General features: G+C 44.3%; 1 protein-coding gene across 1 annotated transcript; it reads left to right on the top strand.

Moving 5' to 3' along the window:
- Window positions 1–295: 295 nt before the first annotated feature.
- usp53b (ubiquitin specific peptidase 53b) lies at window positions 296–25,229 on the top strand (the record flags this gene model as incomplete). Its single annotated transcript, XM_080859237.1, has 16 exons — window positions 296–597; window positions 9,695–10,413; window positions 10,956–11,048; window positions 11,276–11,410; window positions 11,821–11,934; window positions 12,139–12,221; window positions 12,447–12,552; window positions 13,853–13,999; window positions 14,740–14,889; window positions 15,312–15,480; window positions 18,463–18,588; window positions 18,942–19,070; window positions 20,994–21,705; window positions 21,920–21,975; window positions 24,221–24,287; window positions 24,461–25,229. Coding segments are annotated over exons 2-16 (3,000 nt in total), but the record flags the coding sequence as incomplete, so codon positions are not given.
- Between the last annotated feature and the right edge of the window lie 822 nt (window positions 25,230–26,051).

Genomic DNA, 26,051 nt, shown 5'->3' on the forward strand with positions numbered 1-26,051 from the left:
ACATCAAGCTGTCTTCTCTTGTGCTCCACTTCGCTTTCATACGACTGGGATTTAATATTGCCAAACAGCTGATATTTCCACTGTCGACATTTAACCTCCTTGTGAATGGGCTACTGGAATGGCGTTATGAAGTAAATAAACGACACGCATGACACCGCTGTACCAAGAGGTTTTCACAGGCTGTACACTGGGGGCGGAGTTTGACCCTTAAACTCTCAAACCATCACTAATCCCCAGCCGACTCTCTAGCAGCGCAAATCATTCATTGGTATAGCTTCCCGGAGGAAATGCCTACGACTGCACTGGCGAGACTACGGCAATGCTACCCCGTCCAAGTCTGGGATAGCTGAACAAGGATGACAATTACGGAGCAACCGGGTTGAATTTTTTGATCCATTTTTATTATGTTTTAGTTCTGTTTCTAAAATATCCTTAATCTATGCTGTATATTTGCTAAGGAACCACGTGGTAACCATATGGACGTATTAGTGTTTCACTTATCACATTTTTGAAGCGTCAGGAGAAGTTAAGATCGAGAAAGGTACCGGTGACAGTTGGAAAACTAACGGATATAACAGCCCATTTATCCACGAAAAGGTGAGTGTTCACACGTGTTTCTGTTGTTTTCCTTTTGATACAGGCGCTATGTTTTCTGTGTGGCTTTGAAAACATTGCAGCCCTGTACGCTATTGCTGTGAGTTGCGGTAAATATAGAGGTCCCTATTCGTACTGTACCACGCATGCGTCCTAACAGGTGTAACACAAAGCATACCGCATAAATGCTGTTTGCTACATCACTGTTTTACATGACAAACCAGTACACCTACGAACAAGTAGTGATTGTTATAGCGATTATGGAGTAGGTTAGTATATAGCAAAGTGTCGTTCTGGGTCTGAAAAACAATGTAGTCTACGGATGTATTAGTGGATGCAGCTGCTTGTAGGTCCTCCACTCTGAAATATTTAAACTTGTATGTGTAGCGTTTCTGCAATCGTGCTCAGTGTCTTACGACCTTATAGGCTACGTTACACTTCATGATCTAAACAAAACATACCTAATTCCGATCTATCCTACACAGATAGGTTAACTCGCATCTTGCTGTGACAGGCCCATGCTTCTGCATTAATTGCAGTAGCTTGTAGTTGCTGATAATTGATCAAATATGTTTTCCTGTGTTGACACGTGAAGAACAACAGGCTACTTACTAAACTGCCACAGCTTATTTATTCTGACAACGTCTTGTATCTTGTATAAGTCTTGATCACTAATTTGCTCATATCTTTCTTCATGACCGTTTAATTTTTATTTTTTATTTTGTTGAACAATGTTGAAACATACAGATATCTCTTTCACATGGCATAAAATAGCATATGTGGCCAATGCAAATAACTCAGTGTCAAATATTGTCCGAACACTTTAACTGAAAGTATACTATTAAACTATACTATACTTTTAAACTAAATCTGTTATTTATAGTGTGTTGTCTGAGATACAAAACAGTATATTATATTATGTGTTTTATTTATTAGTGTATTACCAAGTATTGTAATGTGTTACCAACTGCCCTTCAACTTTAAGAGCTGTATTACATTTGCAACAATGTTGTAATATTTGTAATCTATTGGAAAGTAATGCCATAAACTGATTATATATATATATAATCTAGGCTGACAAAAGGGTTATTCAAGTACATACATATGTATATATATATATTGCTGTATATATATTGCTGTACTTGCATAACCTTTTTGTCAGCATAGAGTTGAACTGAGTGAGCATACAACTTCTACAATTCCAACAAAAGCATAAATAATGTTTAAAGTTGTGAAGGTGACTTTCTTAAATCAATCAGCTAGACATCTGGGGTTCTGCTCTTTCCTTGGCCTCAGTCTTTAGCCATGTGATTCCAACATGCTCTCAACTTTTATTGTGTTGTTTCCATGCAGATCATCCATTTCCACTGTTCAGATATGATTGCTGTGACTGTCTGGGGATGTGTGCACAGAGTAGGCCTATGTGGGAAGAAGCTAAATACCTCTCTCTGCATCCTACATAAAGTGCAGAATAGAACATCTACGTGTCGCAACCATGGCAATCCGGGTGAAAATAGCATGAATTTAAAGCTGACCTATGCTACCTCTCTAAGTATAGTTTGGTTAACCAGCTGGCTCTGATCTCAGTGTGATCATCCCATATTCCATGTCTCAGAAGCAAAAGCAAAAACAGTTTAGCCTTCAGCCAGGGCCAGACCAGAGATGATGAACACCTTAGAGTCACAAAGAACAGCTAAACAGTAATACGTGATTTTAACTATGAAAAGGGAAGCTAGAAAGAAGAGACAACCTGTGGAGAAGAAGAAACTAGGAGAGAGTGAGAAAGAAAAACAAAGAGAGAGTGGGGAAGAAGAAACTAGTAGAGAGTGGGGGAGAGAAAAAAGGAGAGAGTGGGGAAGAGAAACTAGGAGAGAATGAGAGAATGGGGGAGAGAGTGGGGAAGAGAAACAAGAAGAGAGTGGGGAAGAGAAACTAGGAGAGAGTGGGGAAGAGAAACTAGGAGAGAGTGGGGAAGAGAAACTAGGAGAGAGTGGGGAAGAGAAACTAGGAGAGAGTGGGGGGAGAAAAAAGGAGAGAGTGGGGAAGAGATGCAAGGAGAGAGTGGGGAAGAGATGCAAGGAGAGAGTGGGGAAGAGAAACTAGGAGAGAGTGGGGAAGAGAAACAAGGAGAGAGTGGGGAAGAGAAACTAGGAGAGAGTGGGGAAGAGAAACTAGGAGAGAGTGGGGAAGAGAAACTAGGAGAGAGTGGGGAAGAGAAACTAGGAGAGAGTGGGGGGAGAAAAAAGGAGAGAGTGGGGAAGAGATGCAAGGAGAGAGTGGGGAAGAGAAACAGGGAGAGAGTGGGGAAGAGAAACAAGGAAGAGATACAAGGAGAGAGTGTGGAACGGAAACAAGGAGAGAGTGGGGAAGAGATTCAAGGAGAGAGTGGGGAAGAGAAACTAGGAGAGAGTGGCGAACGGAAACAAGGAGAGAGTGGGGAAGAGAAACTAGGAGAGAGTGGGGAAGAGATGCAAGGAGAGAGTGGGGAAGAGAAACAGGGAGAGAGTGGGGAAGAGAAACAAGGAAGAGAAACAAGGAGAGATTGTGGAACGGAAACAAGGAGAGAGTGGGGAAGAGATTCAAGGAGAGAGTGGGGAAGAGAAACTAGGAGAGAGTGGGGGGGAGAAAAAAGGAGAGAGTGGGGAAGAGAGGCAAGGAGAGAGTGAGGAAGAGAAACTAGTAGAGAGTGGGGGGGAGAAAAAAGGAGAGAGTGGGGAAGAGATGCAAGGAGAGAGTGGGGAAGAGATGCAAGGAGAGAGTGAGGAAGAGAAACTAGTAGAGAGTGGGGGGGAGAAAAAAGGAGACAGTGGGGAAGAGATGCAAGGAGAGAGTGGGGAAGAGAAACTAGGAGAGAGTGGGGAAGAGATGCAAGGAGAGAGTGGGGAACGGAAACAAGGAGAGAGTGGGGAAGAGAAACTAGGAGAGAGTGGGGAAGAGAAACTAGGAGAGAGTGGGGAAGAGATGCAAGGAGAGAGTGGGGAAGAGATGCAAGGAGAGAATGGGGAAGAAGCAGAAACACAGAGGGGAATGTGTATGCATTAGAGGTGGGAGTGTAGTATGGCTATAGCAGCGGCAAGTATCACAATATTTATCTAGTTCATATTATGACTTACATTTCATTTTGGTACGTTCATCTATTCTGATGACATTGTTTCAGAAGTCCACAAGAAGGCACATACTTGTTCTTCTGTTGCCACAGCGTGAATTGGAAAGGGAAAAGAAATGTATTATTATTATTTTTATTATTATTTCTTTATTTCAGACACCAAGTTCCATATAAAGTAACAGACATACAATTATAATAAATAAATAAAAATAGAAATAAAGAAAAACAAAAAGATACAACACACATAATACAGTGCATTAAAAAGTATGAAGACATTTGTGCCAATGTCGTCTTAAGTTTGAGGTAAAGCGATAACAGCTCTTTAGAGGGTTGACCAGAGCCTCTACTATGCAGTTCTCAGACTTGTCCAGTCGACACATGAAACCATACATCAGTTTTCTCAAGAGCGCCTCACAAGTTGGTACGTGCTTAGAAACAAACAACTGACTAGCACTATGCCACCTAGGCACATGAAGCAGCAATCTAAAAGTATTGTGCCAAGACGGCTGCAGAGACTCCCAGTATAAGAAACACAATATATGGGAGGAATACATCGCAATATATATCACAGAATCGAATGCCAATATTTGTGATATTGTAAAATGCAAAGAATCTCAATAATATCGTATTGTTGCCCAAATATTGTATCAGCGCCTTTGTGGCAATTCACACCCCTACTATCCACATAGCACTAAGTAGTGAATAGTTATAGAGGTAGATAAGATGATTACAACTACATGAGGATATGTCCATAGTCAGTGCTACAACTAATCCTCCTGCTACCACTAAATGATAATAATATTGATAATTTGAGCATTAGAACATGTCCGGGATATGTGATCATGAATCTTAACTGTGATGGACAGGTTGAAGCAATGTCCACCACTTAGGTAGGTTAGAACTACTCCTACTGCTACTGCTACGGCTACTACAACTACAACTACAACAATTACTACTACTACTGCTACTTCTACTATTATTATTGTTATTATAATTATTATTATTGCAGTCACTGATTTGCCGGAAGTGGCAGAAAATATTTCATTTTGGGCAATCTTCAAAACTAGATTCACTCATTTGCAAAATATTTATCTTCGGTTGAAGTTGAACATTCTTGTTGTTCTCAAGCTTCTCATTAGCCCAGTCAGTATTCGGCTTAAAAACCTGGTCTAGGAAAACTGCCAAACACATTCTGATGTCACTCAAACAATTAATCAATTACACATTTACCGCAGCAGCTGCAGCTCTGATCTGCCATGCGGCTGCTCTGCAACAGACCTGCACTTGTTTCATTAGCTAAGTCGGCAGCCATGTCTATGGAGCTGAACGGCTTGAAAGATTAGCGGTTTTAGCGGACACTAACCTATTAACCCACTTACAGTGCTTGTGTTTTTCTCTTGAGAGACTAGCCCAGGGTCCCTTCTTACAATTAGTCTGATTGCAGGCTAAGATACCGCCACTCTCTTTCTTTCACTTATGGAAAGAGGATTACTTTACCTGAACAACAAACAGTGTATGTACACATTGTACTGATTATGTGACAGACACATTGTGCTAATTATGTGACAGACACATTGTGCTAATTATGTGACGGACACATTGTACGTACTGATTATGTGACAGGTCTCCAAATATGCATGCAGTGCGTTTGTGTATGCAAACGATGGCAAGGATTTGTGCCAATTTGTTTGGATCCATTCCATTACCTTGGAATTGGTACCATGGGTTTTAACTCCATACATTAAACTGAACAGAGATTGAATGCATCATAAGAAACCTGTTGTGAGGAAAAACATTTACAAGATAACAGAAATAAATCAATTCCTAAAAACATACAGCTGAACTGATTAGTAATGGGTTGTTTGTGTGATGACATGGAATTTGGTATTGTAGTGAGACCTCTGTTCATCCTCTACTGTGTAGAATTATCGACATCAGGTTCATAGATTCATGACCGCAGCTCCCTGCTAACTAATTCCTAGACAAATTGATTACAATTGTTGATGTTTTAACACAGAAATGACCTGGTGTATGCCTTGTAATGAAATTAGCAAATCCATGGAACACTTCATTGTCACATTAAGACATACATACGTAGAGGCAATATTTATTTTTACACCCTGGTGATGAAATGTACTCTTGACAGCTGTTTTATTTTTTATTTTTCATGAAAAAGAAACCATTTATAAATAGCGCTGCGAACGGCGATGAGGGGGCCAGCAGGCTAGAGGTTGTGGCCTCAGCTAGCTGGTCAGACCTGAAAATGTATTTTGGTTCCCAGTTTCATTTGACTGCTGATTCCCTGTTATGGCTAATGTATTCACACACACACACACACACACACACACACACACACACACACACACACACACACACACATTCCCTGTTATGGCAGTAGGGATGAGAAAATGGTGTGGGCCAAATCACTACGATAAGGTGTTGGGGTTTTACAAACCTGTAAATCTGATTATTTAATTACATAGTTATTTCTTTGTTATTCAGCATACAGATAATTTCTATGTTTATGTTTCAGGGTCTGTCTCGTTATCTGTGTGTTGTTTGATTTTTTTTTTACCCCCTTTTTAGAAATGGTGCTGGCCACCTCTTATAATGTTGATTGTTCTGTCTAGGGAAAAGTTTAGCGTTCTTGTCTTGTCAGGTACAGTGCTATGTGCGTCTATGTAGACCTTGGTTCTGGTGATTATTGTGCTCTACATGAGAGGTGTAGCAGGTTTTTAGTATTGCTGATGATTGGCCTCTGCTCATATAGGGGCTTAGCAGGTTATATGTTCAGTGAGACTGCTGATGACTGTCCTCTGCTCATATAGAAGCTTAGTGGGTTATATGTTCAGTGAGTCTGCTGATGATTGTCTTCTTCGTATTGAGAGGCCTAGCAGGTTTCCTGGATATTTTTGAGAAATGATTAAAACAATATATATTATACAGAGATGGCATCACTCTGTCTCTGAGCTTTTTGGGCCGGACCCACATTTTGAACCCGAGGTTCGGTCCGTCACACTGAGATATGACCTCACTTCCTGTTTGGTGTCTTCAACGTCAGTTTCGAATGGTTGTGACAAACGCTTTTGAAAATCAAAAATCTGCACGATGGCCTGGCCTGAAGAACATGTATTCCAATGTAGGTGATGATTTGACAAATATATGAACTGTGAAGACCTTTTATACCATATACTATACCGACCATACCATAGTATTGTGTAAAATCCAATATGGCAGATTTTGTAGGACCCCTTGAACTCTGGTTGATCCAAGGAACCAGCTGTATCTCATTCTTGAAAATCGGGCAAATGGTTCAAGTTACAAAACACACCTCCTACTTTGACCCATTGGTGGCACTACAATGATTGAGGCTCAGATATGAAGCTGTGTGAAAAGAATCAGGGGACTGTCCCCAATCAGTATGCCACATTTCAAAACTTACCATACTGGTATAGGGGCTGCAATAGACACACTAGCCAGGAGAAGAAAATAAAGATGAATAAGAAAAGGTAGAAACACAATGGGGGCCTATCAGAGGTGTACAGAGATGGCCATTTGAACAGAGGTGTAAAGAGATGGCATTTTGAAGAGTGGTGTAAAGAGATGGCATTTTGAAAAGAGAAGTACAGAGAGGGCATTTTGAACAGAGGTGTACAGAGATGGCATTTTGAACAGAGGTGTACAGAGATATCTGTATCTGTTCAACCGATCAAATGATCAGTATTTGTATCTGTAATCGGAGAGAAGGCTGGAAGTGGGCATAGTTTATACCACAAGTCACGTTAAATTGAGCATAATTGTAACACTTCACTTCACAGGACCCAAATACACAATGCTTAAACGAGATTAAACACAATAATTAATCTTTAATCACAAATGAACAGGAGCAGTGAAACAGACAAAGAACTGAACAAAACCAGTGTTCAGTGTTTATGTCACACAAAATAAGACATTAGGCAGTAATGAGGGGGCGTGAAGAGGCACTAGGGATGACTGAAGCACATGGAATACAGGATGTAAACAAAGGAGCGCATGGTTAAACAAGGAAGTAAACACAAGGAACAGAAAAATCAAGATCAGATGCCGGACTGGAGTTGTTGGACTAGTCAGTAATACGTATTAGCTGTCTTGCTATGTCTTGTGTTGCGCTTGCTTGATGTTTGACTGTGTTAGGAAAAGTTGTTGACTCACTTCATCAAAAACATCCCTTCCAATGTTGTTTATGAAAGGATGCGATGTACGCTGTTATCTTATCAGTGTCATGCCTGTCTCACAAAGATTTGTAGTTTATCCAGATACCCAAAGTCATCGACCTCAGTCCTGTCTCAGGCTATTATCCAAATGAATTTTTCTCACACCAAAAAGTTTAATCAGTCTTCGTCAATCTCACGCCAAATAAGCCTTGGACGTTTGCAACCTTGCAACTCAGCTAGCTTGTAATAAATTACAGATTCCAGTGTATTTTATCCACAATATGTGCCATTATCATATCGCCAATAACATTTTATTACACATAGTCAAACGCTTAGAAAAGCATGTATATAGCCTGAAACTGAGGCAGTATTTTTAGCAAAACAAATACAGTAGTTGTCTTCCTTTTTGTTATTCCTTTGGTCATGTTTGGCATTCATCTCTGATGTCACAATAAATACAACTATAGGATGCACAGTCATATTTCTGTGTTTATTGCATAATTGTCCCAGTGGCGGATAAAGAAAAGGGGCCCATTGGTGGATTTGGGAACATCCCTAGTGCCTTACACAGCTTCGCTGTTTGGCCCCTAACGAACACAAACTAATCCTATGAAACAAAAGGCAATCAAAAATGTCATACCCAACACACTGGCTGTGTCAAACTCAGTAGAAACGTCAGGATGGCACAATGGAGGGGCGCTGACTTACTGTTGGAGGGGAAGCTCTGATAGATATGGTAGTTTTCCACTACCTAGAAAATATTACATTGGTCTAGTCGGGATCTAGTCTAGCAGAAAGTAAATGAATGAACAACTGCCTCCAGTTTTGCATTAGTTCTGAACTAGAAGAGACTGGAAGAGACACAAAAGAACATTTTTGTCAAATTTTAAATCTGAATCAAAGATGTAAACGCTCACACAGCCTTAGTGTTAATACTCATTATTTATCTCAGGTGTTTCTGGACACTTTTGATATTCTGTATGGTAATCGCAGGTTTGTTTGTTTTACTGTTTTTTTGTTGTAGTGTGGTTGCACCATAACATAATTTTCTCTCTGTATGGCCAGACCGTGGATGTTGTATGCAAAGGTGGTTTCTTATAGAGAGATAGCGATGCCTTGCACAAAATAGCTCTGTATGTTCTTGGCTAAATGCCAGACACGTTTCATGCACCATTCTAAAAAACAAAACAATTAAGACACAAATACAAAGCTACTCATATTAAACTCTTAAGGGAGTTAAAACAACACCATAAGACAACTTCAAGGACAGAGGATGAACACTCTTGTATCATATATCTCCTCATGACCCTTAATCGCTAATTAACATTGAGGTAAACCCTGTAATTCCAAGCGGAACCTGATGCAATGGTTGAACCAGATACTGCACCTTGTAAAGACGAATTACTAGGGATCAGAAGTATTTGTAGGAGAACTTTGAGTTAGTTTGTGGCAGTTTGTAATAAATAAACATCTGGTGGGTTTTGAACAAAAGATTTTCATTGTTCTAATGTTTACTGTTTGTATATCTTTTTATGAATGTTTCATCTGGAATATCCTATCCTATTAAGGGACTTACTGTGTGTCTTTTATTACTCTGACCTTGTGAACCTTCACTTTTGCATGACCCACAAAGACAGAGAACAAGAAAGAACTTATTGTATCTTACACACAAAGAACTTGTAATGTTGACCTATATGCACAAAGGAATGCTGTCACAGACCTTTCACTAGTTTAAGGTGACCTTCTGTGCCATAACTCTTGATTTCTCTTCATTTACCTCTTTCTCATTTCTTCCTCACAGGCTTTCCTTGTTATCAGATAGTTAAGTGCCCCACTCTCAAGCTCCTTTATGGGTGGTCCTGGGAAGGACCTCCATTGATCTCCAGGACAGACTAAAGAATTGAAATGGATCTATCTTGCAGCCGCCCAACTGTAGCACGGACTCTGCATAGCCTTTCCACACAGATCTTCCTCCTCGGGCAGTGGAGAGGGGGGATGGTGATCAAAATGGAAGCTTCTGGAATGATAGTGCAAAGCCACTCAGTCTGGGGCGGAATGGCACCTACTCTGTAGGACTTCCATGGGGACTCTCACCTGCCCACAGTGATGCTTGCTGCTCTTTGCCGTTCTGTTTTCTTCCTTTACCTCTGTGAAACTTCATGTAACACATATGCATGCTCATGTAAAACATATTATGCACGTTTAAGGACTTCTTCTGGATCTTTCCGGACCAGTTTTTGTTGAGTTTCCCTCATCCACTGGGCCCAAGGGTGTGGACACTCATGCTGCCCATGGACCACGGCCAGGCCAACCAGTACCTTTCGCTGTAACTCCTTCCTGTGACTCATTCCTCGAGGGGTGCGGGGTACAAACCCAATGGCATGGGTGAAACTCTTCAAGAAGCAGGGTGGCAGTCTGGGGAAGACGTACCAGCCTGGCAGCATGCTCTCCCTGGCCCTCACCAAGGGCCTACTGAATGAGCCGGGCCAGAACAGCTGTTTCCTCAACAGTGCTGTACAGGTCTGTCCCACTTAATCACATCTTTGCTCTTATTTATCATCTATATGTTTACATTTGCTTGTGAATGGACTGATGAACCATTCAAATATATGGGTGGAGGTATTGTTAAAATCAGTATGCAACCTTTACTCAAGGATAAAAGTTAATATCCATTACTGCCATAAATCCAGTAAAACGAAAAAATGGGCTGTGTGGTCGTGAAAAGGGAAATGTTGCAAGAAGTGATATTCAATGTTATTTGAGATTTTAGTAGATAAAAAAGAAAGTAGCTGTAATGAATCAGTGCTGTTTTGCAACATGGTTAGTTTTCGTGCTCACACTATTTGTTGCTCACAAGGTTGCTCAGGGTTAGTTTGGTAATATTGTTGTTTGATCCATTCAGTACTGTTACATTTAATGGACAGGATAACGCATGCATGTACCTAAGTATGGTATTTCTGTTGTTTCAAAGTAATCAAATAGTTCAGTTCATAAATGTACTCATCACCAAGAGATTGACCACCAGAGGAAAGTGATTGTGGTCCAATGGTTGTTCTGTACAGGTCTTATGGCAACTGGACATCTTTAGGAGAAGTCTGAGGCAGCTATCGGGGCATTTCTGTCTAGGTGATGCCTGCATTTTCTGTGCTCTTAAGGTGAGTGCTTTAATGCCACTATACTAATTGTTTACTTGTTGTTAAAACTCGCTCTTTCCTACAAAGTTAGTATAAGAGTTAAAGGATACCTTGTTGGTGGAACATAGGAGGCTAGGTGCAGCTCCGGGGGGGATAGTGGTGTACTTCTTTTTTGCTTACTTAATTGATGCTCAATTAGTGTACTATCTGCTCACAGTGTTTTTAATGGCCCTTGTCTGTTCCCACAGAGTATTTTCAGTCAGTTCCAGCAGAGTCGTGAGCGGGCGTTGCCGTCGGATACGCTGCGCCATGCCCTGGCAGAGACGTTTAAGGACGAGCAGCGCTTTCAGCTTGGCCTGATGGATGATGCCGCCGAGTGCTTTGTGAGTTTCCGGGGCTGCGGTGACCTCATTGCAGTGTTTACTTTCAAAGCTCTGGGCAGGGCAGGGGAGGGCAGGGGTGGCCAGGGGAGGGCAGGGGAGGGCAGGGGTGGCCAGGGGAGGGGTGGGCAGGGGACGGGGGAGAGGTCAGGACAGTGAGTGGGTGTCTTCCTATGATGAGTGTCGGCAAAGTCACAGCAGAACAATCTTGAGGTGCATGTAAAGCTGTAGTGACTCCTCACCGTTTTGTTCAATCCTGGGTTATAGTGATTTGTGAGACGCCAGCTCCAAAACTCACATATCCTCTGGATGGGGAACTAACACTAAAACTAGTGTTGGACAGAATGAAAACATTGTAAAAGTAACAGTAACGATTGTATTTTCATGAGAAATTCGTTTTTTTGTGGTTACAGGAAAACATTCTTGAGCGAATCCATCTGCACATTGTGGCAAACACCGCTTCTGAGGTCTGCACCTCCAAATCCTGCATCACGCATCAGAAGTTTGCTATGACGTTGTACGAACAGGTGCCACAGATGCTCTCATTCATTCAGTATTCATAAGCTGTTCACTTGAATCCTGCTTCCTGCTTTGACACCTTCACGTGTCATTTCTTTATAATCACCCGTTAAGGATAAGAGTCTTATAAAGGCACAGAGTGTTTTTAGAAACAGCTCTCCGACTCCGCCTGACTCACTGTCAAACATCTGTGCGATTGTTGTCATCCCCAGTTTGTGTGTCGAAGCTGTGGCGCCTCTTCCGACCCCCTTCCTTTCACAGAGTTGGTGCATTATGTCTCCACAACAGCACTCTGGTAAGTGGGCCTGCTTTCAGCTGGGAATTTGCATAAATTGCTGTCAGAACGCTCTTCCTACTCCAGTATTTTTTTCCCCCTGCTAATGAAGGAATGTTGTTATGCTAAAGCAGTCATTTACTGGACCTTTTAAGCCGCATTTACACTTACTCACAGAGGTTATTTAAGGTATGCATGTGGGCATTACAAGCCCATAACCTCTTGTGATATTTCTGTTGCTCTCAGCCAACAGGTGGAGAAAATCCTGGAGAAGAGTGACCGACTGAGAGCAGACATGTTTGGGGAACTCTTGCAGGCCGCGAACACTATGGGTGACCTCCGAAACTGTCCTGTGAGTGAGGACGTGTCAAATACTCTCGGCTTGTTTCATATCTGTGTGGAACTGGCTGCTTGAATTAATTGAGGCCTGAAGAACTTTTGTGTCAGGAGTGCGCAATCTGCGGTTTGGCATTTCTGGAGACCAAAGTGGTCAGTCAGGCAGTGACTAAAGCTGACGCAACAATGTTGTTAGTCACCAGTTAAAGTTGCCTGTGGCATACTTCAGCAGGGTTGCTTACATGACACTTTTTGTTGTAGAAGGAAAAGTCAGCATGTCATATTAGAGTTTATACTTGACTGCTGTAAAAGCCATCACTGGTGTGGTGATATTGGTTGGTCTGGAGTGTGCCTTGACATTGTGCTGAAGGAGAGTGGAAGGTGTAGCAGCCTGTGGTGTTGGGGGTTATAAGTAGCATGATAAGCCAATCCGCTGGTGCTCTCTCAGGCTACTGGCACCTGATGAACATCACCCCACAGTACTTAAACTGCACCAGTGTTGGAGGCCGCTGAAGCCATGGACAACGTATAGTGCATACATTGTTAAAAATGTTGAAAGTTTGAATAGATTGCTTTCAAATGCGTGCATGTTTGTATCTGCTACCGTTGTCATTTGTCCTGCCATGACCTCTTCAGGAGGCACAAGTTTGATTATGTTTGAATTGGATCAGATATAAAATGAATAATTCATTTAATACTATTTTTGAAGTATTTTAAGAGCATATATCTTATTAGGATTTAGGTGAAAGACAAAGTTCACCAGTACGTATGTGTCTGCATTCTGTGCATCTGGTTTAAGGAATTTCATGCAGGGAAAATGTGGACAGTTGACAGTTAAAAGAACTGAAACAGAGACAGTTGTACAGTATAAAATGCACAAAAACATTAACAAGCATCTTTTATCTAATCTTTTAGAATTTAAACAGAATCTCCAGACTGCTCGCTTTAATGCACTGCCAGTGAGAAGAATTCGAAACCTTTACTTAATTCTGCTTATTTCTGCTTTAGGTGGCTATGAATATATTATCAATATAGAAATATCTTTTTTGGTGCTGACGAGTCTGGGTGACTGCCTCTGTCTTTGATATTAGGGAAGAAACAGACAGAGTAACTACCTTAGAATCAGCTAACTAACCAGCACATGATCTTCCTATCAATTATGCACCCATGGGGCTGTGTGCAAAATCAGTATTTTGTGGGGAGTAGGGACATGACGGCAAACAGATCACCCTGCTTTAAGTAGCTCTTTAGTATGTATCTGGGTGTGGATAAATCGTCCAGATGACTGACGGCGGGTATTTCCTCTTTTTGCGCAGAGCAACTGTGGCCAAAGTATAAAGATTCGCCGGGTGCTCATGAACTGCCCTGAAATAGTCACCATCGGGTTTGTGTGGGATGCCGAGCAGTCTGACCTCACCGAAGATGTCATCAGGTCACTGGGTCCACATCTAAACCTCTCGGGGGTAAGGGGCACCATCTGGCCCACTAGCCACACACCGTACACCAGTCTCACACAGGACAGAAGTCATGCACAACAACAGACTGTGATTTGGATGAGTGCTGTTTTGCTGTCAGTGAATGGTTGGTATTATAAATGGCTTTATGGAGGAAGTACTTTTAATGGAGTTATGCCATAAAAGTTATAGTGTAAAAATAAACCGACTGCAATGTATACATATCACTCCTTATTACACGGCTCTTCTTAATGCTGTAGAATGCTCCATTCACTTGAATGGGGCTTCCCAACGTTCTGCGGTCAACTATTTTCCGATAACTGACCGTTGCTATGCAGTTAATGACCGCTGTCAAGGAAAGTGGCCTTTTTGCCTCTGATTCACATCTTTCGTAGCACTCCGCAAGTAGTACGGTAACTTATCAAGGGAGTTTCAGCGGACGGTTGAGCAGCTGTGTTCTAAAGAATGTTCAACTGTCTTTGAAGTTCAACGTCTTTGGCGAACTATTTCTCTGCTTTTTAACACTACGTATAATAACAAAAACAAATACATTGTAAAAAGACACACTGTGTTAAGTATTTTTTTTAGTTTTAGCCGTATAATAAGCGGGATAATGTATAGAACGCCGGTCATTGTCGGGGCTTATTTTCCCGACAATGACCTGCGTTCTATACATTATCACTCCATAGAGGACACTGTGTCTGTGTTTTTGTCTTGTTCCTCATACACCCCGTGTCTCTTTGGCTCAGCTCTTCTACCGGGTCACTGATGAGAATGCAAAGAGGTGTGACCTTCACCTGGTGGGAATGATCTGCTACTCCAGTCGCCACTACTCCGCCTTTGCCTATCACAGCAAGTCTTCCAAATGGGTTTTTTTCGATGATGCTACAGTAAAAGAGGTTTGTTTTTCCAAAGACGAGTTGAATTATTTAAATGCCTCTATACCAGATATTATATTTGCTTTTTTGCGTTGTTCTATTAGCATTCAAAATGCCAATTACATTTTAATATTTTAAACATTAAATATTGGTACGTTATTCTTTGATAAAGAACCTAAAACACATGGTTTGGGTTCAATAGAAGAACTGTTTTATGTTTATGCTTATATATGAGAAGAATGGTGGGATCAGGTTTTGTGATATTTTTGCTGGTAGAGGATTTAAAGGGGATGAATCCTGCCATCAATAACAGAGATCCCACACGGATGATTTGATGTACTATACCAAAGCCCAGTTGGGAAAATAACAAGGATATCCGTCCTTTGGCTGTCATTATGTTGTGTTCTGCATGTAAGCATTCCTAAGATGCCTTCTTCCTTCAGATTGGGTCGAAGTGGAAAGATGTAGCCTCCAAATGCATGCGGGGCCACTTCCAGCCTCTCCTGCTGTTCTATGCCAAGCCAGATGGGAGTGCCATCTCTAACGAGGATGCCCCCAGACAGACCACCATGTGGTCCCGCTTTAAGTCTCCCATCAACGGGGACGTTTCAGGTGAGGTTACTTCTGCTGGAAGTCCAAGTTACTTTTAAAAGTGCAGCCAAAAAAACAGACAGTGTTCATCTTTAATGTCAGTGATTTTGAAGTGACATGATTAAAATTAGTGCACCACGGTGATTGTTCTGAAATTCCCTTCGCCGGTTTCTATAAATATCACAACTCAGGCAAAGACTTGAGGCGAGAGAGGTAGACAGTCACAGAATCCACCTCCTTTCATCCCTGTGTGCCAAAAATACTTTTAAAAAACCCCGTCGCAATGGAAGTAGCTATTTTAATCGCACCAGGTACCATTTTTATTAATATCCACAATTCACTTGTTTAAACTCTGACCTTGCTTAAATCCACGTTTCTCTGGAACTATAAAGGCCTTCCAGATATAGTGTGCCAGGAATGGCACAAAGGCGCCACATCACATCACTCGGCGGAGTGGCAGAACTGTTATATAAAAGCATAAAAAAAGTCTGCTGTTGTCAGAGCGCAAATCTGTATGTTACAAACACTCTGGCTTTGGGTCCAAATCCCTCAGTCCGAGTTGGAGAGCTCCAGAGCCTGCCGGGTCGGTCCACACACACACACAGACCTGAAGTCGGATGAGGACAGACACACACTCTGCTGTCGCGTGGAGATTACCGCCTACGCCCACACTCCTCTCTTTCTCCTTTTCTCTTTTTTCTCTTCCTCTCACACTCTCTCCCCTGCTCTATCCCCCACTCTCTCTCTCTCTCTCTCTCTCCTGCTCTATCCCCCACTCTCTCTCTCTCTCCCCTGCTCTATCCCCCACTCTCTCTCTCTCTCTCTCCTGCTCTATCCCCCACTCTCTCTCTCTCTCTCTCTCTCCCCTGCTCTATCCCCCAATCTCTCTCTCTCTCCCCTGCTCTATCCCCCACTCTCTCTCTCTCTCTCTCCTGCTCTATCCCCCACTCTCTCTCTCTCTCTCTCTCTCTCCTGCTCTATCCCCCAATCTCTCTCTCTCTCCCCTGCTCTATCCCCCTATCTCTCTCTCTCTCTCTCCCCTGCTCTATCCCCCAATCTCTCTCTCTCTCCCCTGCTCTATCCCCCAATCTCTCTCTCTCTCCCCTGCTCTATCCCCCACTCTCTCTCTCTCTCTCTCTCTCTGTCCGTGTCTTTAACTGTGCTGTAATCCCTGAGTGCGGGCTGTTGGGCTGTCTGACGCCGGACATTACCTACATGTTTATCTTCCGCTCAGTTTCGACTCGATTTCCACTCAGTTTTGCTCAAGCTCATGGATTTCCATGGATACTTTTCCTCAAGTCTCTTATACGCAAACCTCTAGTGGAATGGGACTCAGTTATTATTACCACATGAATCTCTGTAAGTAGTGCCGGCAGTATTTCTACATTCACAGTTTTTTGCAATTTTGCAATGGTGGCTCCACTTGCATTGAACCTGTGCTTAGTCTTGGTGGTGAACTTGCCTTTAAATGAGCACACAGGGGCTTAGAGAGCTCAGTGCTCTCCTGAAGTGCCTGCTGTGGTTTGAAGTGGCTGCCAGTTTGTTAGTCATGCTTTGCTGAGCACTGTGCTTTTTTTTTCTTTCCGTAAAGTGCTTTTGCGCTCACTTGGCAGTGCTTTTGCTGAGAATAAAGTTGGCCATTTGGAAGTACTGTAATGGGTGTGTTGGATGCCAACATTTTATGGAATTTTCAACCCTCTCGCCGTCCTTAAGTGCCCTCTCAAGAAGGAATGGTAGCACCATGCTGAGGTGCCTGCTCTGACAAAGATGCATATTTGATGCACCTTTTAAAGATTGAATCAATGCAAGAAAAATGCTCACAAATCATATCAGGACTATCATTTAGTAATAAACACTCCTTTTTGCTATCAATGAAGTTGGGTTCTGGCTACAGTCCACTGTCCAGTGCTAGAAAATGCAAACGTCTGCTCTTTTCAAGCAGTCATTTGGCCGTAATCATTGTGTCACTCTAATACGGTTTCGGGGAAAATTGCTGATGTAAGCATTCCGAGTTTCACCTATGTGCTCTCCACTCTGAAGTCTGTTAAGGAAGCCAAGAGTGTGTTAGGGACACACCTCTCAGTAGTGTGCTGTTTGGAGAGGAGTGCCCTGGATTGGATTACTACAGATCATTTTCCCCGATGGATAATGCCACACAATCATTTTCCCTTTCATCTCTGGGCCTAATCCCCCTCCGGTTCCCAGAGCACGGCCTGGCCCCGCGCTGCTCAGCATCTGGGCCAGCACGCGTCGCAGCTGCCCTATATAACTCAGCACAGCACACGACACGACACGACAGCAGCCCACTGACTTAACAGATTTCAGAACACAACACACACGACAGCAGCCCACTGACTTAACAGATTTCAGAACACAACACACACGCCACACACACCACAGCAGCCCACTGACTTAACAGATTTCAGAACACAACACACACGACAGCAGCCCACTGACTTAACAGATTTCAGAACACAACACACACGCCACACACACCACAGCAGCCCACTGACTTAACAGATTTCAGAACACAACACACACGCCACACACACCACAGCAGCCCACTGACCTAACAGATTTCAGAACACAACACACACACAACACACACCACAACAGCCCACTGACTTAACAGATTTCAGAACACAACACACACGCCACACACACCACAGCAGCCCACTGACTTAACAGATTTCAGAACACAACACACACGCCACACACACCACAGCAGCCCACTGACTTAACAGATTTTAGAACACAACACACACCACAGCAGCCCACTGACTTAACAGATTTAAGAACACAACACACACGCTACACACACCACAGCAGCCCACTGACTTAACAGATTTTAGAACACAACACAACACAACACAACACTGATGACTCAAGTCAGGGTAGCCAATGTAAAAAAAAAAGTCACTGAATGTTCTTTTCAGGCTGAGGTCATATTTGATGACTTATATACTTGAAATGTGTTGCTGGTGTGTGTGTGTTGTTCCACAGTGCCGGACGGTCCTCATTCGGGGTCAAAGAAGCTTGACGGAGCGAGGGACAGCGCTCCTCTGCGCACTGGACAGAGCTCCCATAAGTCCTCACAGCAGACAGCACCTAACTCAGGCTACAGTAGACGTAAGTGACATGAAAGACTATGTATGTAACACTGACAACTCCAACCAGCTAATCCATATTTGCAGCATACATTTTTGCTATTCAGATTATTAAATGAAAAATCAAGTGCTATGCTCTCACAAAAAAAATCCTACGGTTAAATGGCTAATTTATTGTGTTTTATATAACCATTTGGTATGATGTAAAACACTTTATGGGATGGATTCACCAGAATACAATAAACTGTCCAAAATATTGTGTTGGCGTTTAATCCTGCATTTAACCACAGTTCTATATCAATGTACATGCTTCAGAAATTACTTTTCTCATGGTACTGATGTTTCCTTATTTTGCCCTCCTTTTGCATGCTGTAGTCAAAGCTGCTCCTGGTAGTCCAAACCGATTCCGTGAGTCTTCCAGGGAGGGTGTCCAGCGAGGAGGGGAGCTGCCAAAGAAGGAGAGCGAGAGGGCCCATCGTAGACCAGACTCTTTGCAGCACCGAGGTACTGCCAAACTTCCAACCAGTCTGCTGCCAGACTCTATTGATTATGTATGGCTGTGTTCACATTGATTCAGGGGTGACAGTGGTACAGGAGGTAGAGAAGTCGTTTAATAATCAGAAGGTTGCTATTTCGATTCCCTGAAAAAAATGTGTATACTGTACATCCTTGTAAGTTGCTTTGGATAAAAGCGTCTGCTAAATGACTAAATGTCAGGCAGTCATATTGTTTTTGAGTGTTTCTTAGGTCGCTAAGTCCCACTGTCTGGAGAGACAATGTTCAATACATTCTGAATAAGGGGCTAATCTAGGTAGAGCTTAAGCATATTGGAAGTTTGATTTGTTGGGCTTTGACTTTACGGTACCTTATTCAACGAAGCCTCAAATTCTAACGTTTTGAGACGGTAATTCTAGCGTTAGGAGACTGTCATTTTCTTTTTTTATGATCATTGTCAGGCTGGCTTTAATCTCTTTTTGAACACTGGCACAAAGTATCATTTTGCTAAATGGAAAATGTTCACTTGCTTGTGGAATACGCGGAAGAGTGATACTGTTAAGTTGTGTTGATCTGTGGTAAAAACAGGATTAATGAATGAATGAATGCATCTACAGTACCATTACCATCTCTGCTTAAAATAATCGGATTTAGAAAAATTTAGGGAAAAAAAAGGTTCTGCCTCTTTGCTATTTTTGTTTTGTTTTGAATTTTCGACTCATCTTCATATGTGGGTACCAAGTTTCTACGTGTTAAGAGCCTAAAATAAAAACAACGGGATGGCTTGTACAGCTCATGTTTGACCAGGGGCGACTCTTCAGCTTACAGAATGTTTGTAAACACACACACACATTTCTTGGCGTTCCTCTCCAAATGAAAATGTCTTTGTTATGTTATGCCCATGGGCAGAAGATAAAAGGCATCCTCATCCGGTTTGGGCCATGGAAATTATGTTCACTGTTTTGACTCCTAATCCATAGAACCATTGTTTTCTCAACATCCCATTTTGTAACACTCTTCATGCAGAACTTTTTCACATCATGAAATATCTTTAGACATTATTGCAACCCCCATTAATACCTACACAAGTGCATCCCTCATAGAATTACAAAGCGGTACAGTTGAATATTTAGGCTAATGTGTCCTCAGCCAAAACAGTACCGTTTTATGTGAGCTTTGGCATTCTCCTTAACAAAACCATTTTCGTTCCCTAAATGCCCTCGATGTTGCCCTCATCGTTCTCTTAAATGCCCTCGATGTTGCACTGGTGGCTTATACTCTCTCATGCGAGTGGGCGATTCTGGATGCGTCACAATTTCATTTTATCCTTTTATTTTGCGTTTTAAGGGAAAAAGAGGGCACTGGCTTTAACAGAAGGGCAGAGTAAGGGCGACTGGTGGTGGTAGTCAGGAAATGTGCTCCAGCGCTGGCACGTCTCCAGGAGCCAAGAGCACCATCTGCCTCCGAAGCAGAGCAGGGCAGAGCGGGCACGAGGCAGAAATAGACCCATGGAGTGGAGCAGGACTTCTTCTCTAACCCTTTACAATGTTGTCTTGTGCTGCTGCACTTTGCAAGGGTTAGCCCCATTTACTGTAGGACCTGCCAGTGCAGTGGTGCACAGCGAACAGCATGTCCGTCTCGGCTTATTCACTATGCAGAAAGCTTACCTCGGTTATGGACATGTACACCGATATGATGTATTGGAACTGTGGCAGTTACAACAGAATGGGACAACAACACAAAACAGGTAAAACTTTTTTTGTCAGATTGGAGCTTTCAGGGAGGGTCGCATATTTCGGAAAAAAATGGTGGTGTTTAGGGAGATGTTAGTATTTACGGTGATATGGATGCCAAAGTTATTATAGTTGCACTTTTTGTCGATTGCACAGTTTAAGTACCTTAAATGAAGACTTTTTTTTTGTCTCCTGTCAGATATGACATATCCTAGGGCCACGTCACCCCCAGAGAACGGCCTGCGGTCTCACCAGGACCAGCGGATGCGTTCGTCTCAAGGCCGGGGCTCCGTGCGGCAGGACCGCTCCTCCCTCCATCCCCAGCGCTCACCCCAGGAGTCCCGCCCTCACTCCCTCCCCACTGCCCCCAGCGGTGCCACTCGGCGGCAGGAGACCCGCGAGACGGACCCGCAGCAGGAGCGGGCAGGAGGTGGCGGTGGCAGCGCTGGTGGTGGTGGTGGAGGAGGAGGAGGAGGAGGAGGAGGAGGGGGGAAGCCGCGTGCTCCGTCCTGGCGCCCGGTACGAGAGGTCCTGAACGTGGACACCGTGTTCAGTGAGCTGGAGCGGCGGCAGCAGGGCAGCCCACGGTGCACCCGCTCCCTGGGCCAGCAGAGGGCGCCACTGCCCGAGCGCAAGCAGAAGGGCCTGATGACCATCTACGAGGACGAGGGCCGCCACGACAGCGAGAGCCGCAGCTCCCAGGACTCACAGCAGCGCGGTGCCGCGCCGCGCTCCAAGGGGGGCACCAACGCGCCCCTGCGTGCCGACAACTGGACCATCCAGCGCACGGAGTCGGGCTACGAGAGCAGTGACCGGCTCAGCAGCGGCTCCACCAACCCAGACTCGCCCGTCGTGGAGAACTTGGCTGGCAAGGAGCTGAAGCTGGCCCAGGACACGACGCCTCCGCTCAGGTAGGCACTCCAGTCGCTGGGGTGGGCATGGTGGCATCCTCGTCTCCTGTTGAAGAGAACAGCACTGGGCATTGCCCAAATACACTGAGATCAATGGCCATGAGGTTTAAATGATTGCACTATTGGTAAAGGATATCTTTAAATTCAGAGGATTAATCATGGACACAAATGCATCAGTTTACTGAGAAACTGCCTACTTGTTTGTTTGTCCTAGGGGTCACAACAGAGCCGAGGTGAAGAATGACCCCACTCGTTCTCCACTCTACCATAGTAAGTGACCCCACTAATTCTCCACTCTACTAATAGTAAGTGACCCCACTCGTTCTCCACTCTACCATAGTAAGTGACCCCTGCTGTTATCCACTCTACCATAGTAAGCGACCCCACTAGTTCTCCACTCTACCATAGTAAGCGACCCCTCTAGTTCTCCACTCTACCATAGTAAGTGACCCCTCTCGTTCTCCACTGTACATAAGCGACCCCTCTCGTTCTCCACTCTACCATAGTAAGTGACCCCACTAGTTCTCCACTCTACCATAGTAAGTGACCCCACTAGTTCTCCACTCTACCATAGTAAGTGACCCCTCTCGTTCTCCACTGTACATAAGCGACCCCTCTCGTTCTCCACTCTACCATAGTAAGTGACCCCACTAGTTCTCCACTCTACCATAGTAAGTGACCCCTCTGGTTCTCCACTCTACCATAGTAAGTGACCCCACTAGTTCTCCACTCTACCATAGTAAGTGACCCCTCTCGTTCTCCACTGTACATAAGCGACCCCTCTCGTTCTCCACTCTACCATAGTAAGTGACCCCACTAGTTCTCTACTCTACCATAGTAAGCGACCCCTCTCGTTCTCCACTCTACCATAGTAAGTGACCCCTCTCGTTCTCTACTCTACCATAGTAAGTGACCCCACTAGTTCTCCACTCTACTAATAGTAAGTGACCCCACTAGTTCTCCACTCTACCATAGTAAGTGACCCCACTCGTTCTCTACTCTACCATAGTAAGTGACCCCACTAGTTCTCCACTCTACCATAGTAAGTGCTCCATCAGTCTGAGTCACAGTGGTAGATGCAGGGAATCTGAAGCGTGCTGTGAGTCCCAGGACTCGTCCTGTTTGTGTTTATGAGAAACCTGACTGACATCTTTATGGAAGCTGCTAGAACATTGCAGGAGGGAGGGGGGGGGGGGGGGGGGGGGGGGGCTTAATTACTTGGCCTCAGACATGCGGAGGTCTCCATGGGTCAGGTGTTTCCAGTAACTGTTTGAAAACATTGTTACGAGATGGAGATTTAAAGCAGGTTTAACCTGGGCTAGCGGCTCGTTAGTAGGTGTTAATGAGGGCCTTGAGAGGATAGACATCTTAGAGCATTACAAATAGCTGGTGAACTGCCCACAGGCTTCTCTAAAAAATTCAAATGAAATCTGATATATTGAATTTAGTCTGTGGGTGATGGAGAATTTCAAATGACATGCTTTTTGCAGACTTAGATTTGTATTTTTATTTTATTTTCGTCTCTTTGTAAAATAAGTGAATAACTGCTGGGGCTGAAAACTACAGAATGTTTTGACCCAAGTTTTTTTTTTTTTTTTTTTAGAGCAAAAGGGTTTCAAAAAGCAAAAAGCTGATTACAAGTCCCTGTATGCCATTTTATCCCCTTACTCAGTAGTAGAAGATTATGTTCCAGCGAGCAGGAAGCAATGGTGCCGCTGGGAAACAGACCTCTGTCATGTCTGTGGTGATTTCTGAGGGCGGTGAGCTGGCCATGCTACAAAGCCCAACTAGCTCCGCTGTCTAATCTGCATTTACTATTTAAAAGTCAACTGCCGTTTCTAAGAAGTAAGCACCAGAGATAGTCAGGTTCGCAGGAATTGCGTTGTGAGGGAGACACTGGAAGTCTCATCAGGTGAGGTTTATCCAATCACAGAGATATTTCTACAGATGAAGCATATCACTTTGGATACACCTCATGTTACCTTAAGCTATTTCTCTGCTTTGTCTTAAAATGTTTCACTTTAGTCTAAAATGTAGAGCTGCCAACATTCTCCAGGCCCATTGACAACCCAGAAGATAATGTGTCTGATCATCTCTCACAGCTTTTATTCCTGTCTGGACCTGTAGGTCAACAGGAAAGGGAAAATAACTTTTCTATTTATAAAGTGGTGGAATTTAGCATGCAAGCAGGCAGCCTCCTGGTGAACTGGGCTGGGTGGCTGCCTCTCCCTCCCTCCCTCCTCCTGGGCCTGGCTATCCTGTCTCCACCCCTCTACTGCCCCCCAGTGGCCACATGCTAAAACGACAATAACAGACACTATCAAGTGCTGCATTTCAAAATGGAGGCTGTATCATCATCGCAAATGAAAATCTGAGATGGATGATGCAGTAACTGAGTTTGAGAGCACAGCTAGTTACAAGGTCTCGTGAAATGACGGCATTTAGTAATCTTTGTTCTTAGTTCTGCTCTTACTTCTATCTTTCATTACATTGTGTTTAATTTGACCTCTCACAGGTAAACATCTGCTGAAATCTCAGGGAAAGAATTCAGATCATCTGGTGAAATGCAGTCCCAGTTCCAGGTAATGCATGGGACTTTGGAAGCCTATCAATTCCACAACATAATATTAAATCAATAATTCATAGAAGTTATGTCAAAGTTACTGTAGTCTACGTAAGGATGCTGTGCAGTTGTTTCCTTGAAGAGGATGGTGCTCTACTCTAACTTGTTTACTTCTGTCTTCGTTCCTTGCAGAAGGAAGCTCAGATATTCCTCCAGCAGCTCAAAGAAAGGTGGCACCTCAGAACGGGATCCCATGCCCTCTAACTCTAGACACGAACCGGAGGATTTGTCCCTCCGGGGCCACCGTTCGGACAGCCCGCCACCTACTAGACACCTGGGTAAAGTGAGCAGTTCCGAGTGCAACAGCTCGGACGAACTGACCAATCAGCTCTCCGAGCAGGAGGACAGCGCCTACCGCTCTAGCACCAGTGAGACCGCTCTGGCCGACTCCCCCCGGCCCCCCTACGCGCCCCCCGCCACCCAGCTCCCGTCCCCCCGGCAGGAGTCTCCGCTGGCGACACCCCCCACCCGCGCCAAGCATGCTGCAACTGCGGCGCGCCAAGGGGAGGGGGGGCGCGTACCCCCGTTCCGGCCGCGTCTGCTGCAGGAGCCCTCTCAGACGAGCCCGCGACCTCTGACCCGCAGCGCCCCCGCCTCCGCCTCCCACCGGAGGGCGGAGCCCAGCGGCTCCCACACGCCCTCCTCAGACGTCAGCTCCAAGTCAGGCTCGGACCCGGAGCGCAGCGATGGAGGTGCGGGGGAGGGGGAGGAGAGGGGCCGCGGCTCGGAACGCAGCAGCGGCGGCGGCGGCGGAGGAGGCAGTGGCGGACCTCAGGGGGGGACGGGGGTCACGCTGACCACGTATTTCTCGGTGGATAACTGCATGACGGACATGTACCGGCTCAAGTACCACACCCAGAGGCCCCTGCTGCTGTCTGTGGCAGAGCCCAGGCCTCCGGGGAGAGGAGGAGGAGGAGGAGGAGGAGGAGGAGGAGAGCACCACCGGGAGGTGGGACACCCCAACGAGACGCAGGCCGCCCCAGCCTCAGAGCCCAGCAGGAGCAGAGCTGACCTGGGTTAGAGCTGCCAGCACTCACAGCACATCAGACCTCTCCACCCTGAAGAGAGCCCTAGGCCTCCATGTATTCTGTTTTCCTTAGGAGACCATCAGAGGCCTAGTACCCCCAGTACCCTCTCACATGGCCCCCCTCTTCAAGTCCTTTCCCCCTAGACCCTAATCTCAGAGGATCTGGACTATATAGCTGCTCTTCTTCAGACTAGATCTTGTCCTGACCCCTTAAAAAGCTTGTTGCTTTTGTAGTGAAATGCAATGTAATGTTAATGGCTCCATACTGGCACAGCAGCAGATTTTTTACTGTTCTGACTTGGCCGTGTCTTACAATTTTTAGGCTATGCAAGCAGTAAGCCAACAGCAAAATGGAACCCAGTGACTCCAAAAGGACTGGATGAGCATGGCTTTTTGTGATGAATGTTGCAGTATTGGTAAGTGGTCTTTCTGGTCAAAAGGCAAAATAATGTGACCTCTAAATGTATACAGGCGGGATAGATGAGAAACCATCAACAATATTTGTCTTTACTGTCATCAGTCCATATCCCTCGTCCGGGATATATATATTTTTTGTAGGGTATGTTTACATTTTATTTAAATGAAACCTTTTTTTACTACATTCCTTTTACTTACATGATATTATTGCTGAGGTCTTCTAGAATATATAATCAGATATTCCATTTGTTTTTAGTTAAGGGAAATGTACAAAAACAT

Source organism: Sprattus sprattus (genome assembly GCF_963457725.1).
Source record: "Sprattus sprattus genome assembly, chromosome: 20".
Lineage (NCBI taxonomy): Eukaryota > Metazoa > Chordata > Actinopteri > Clupeiformes > Clupeidae > Sprattus > Sprattus sprattus.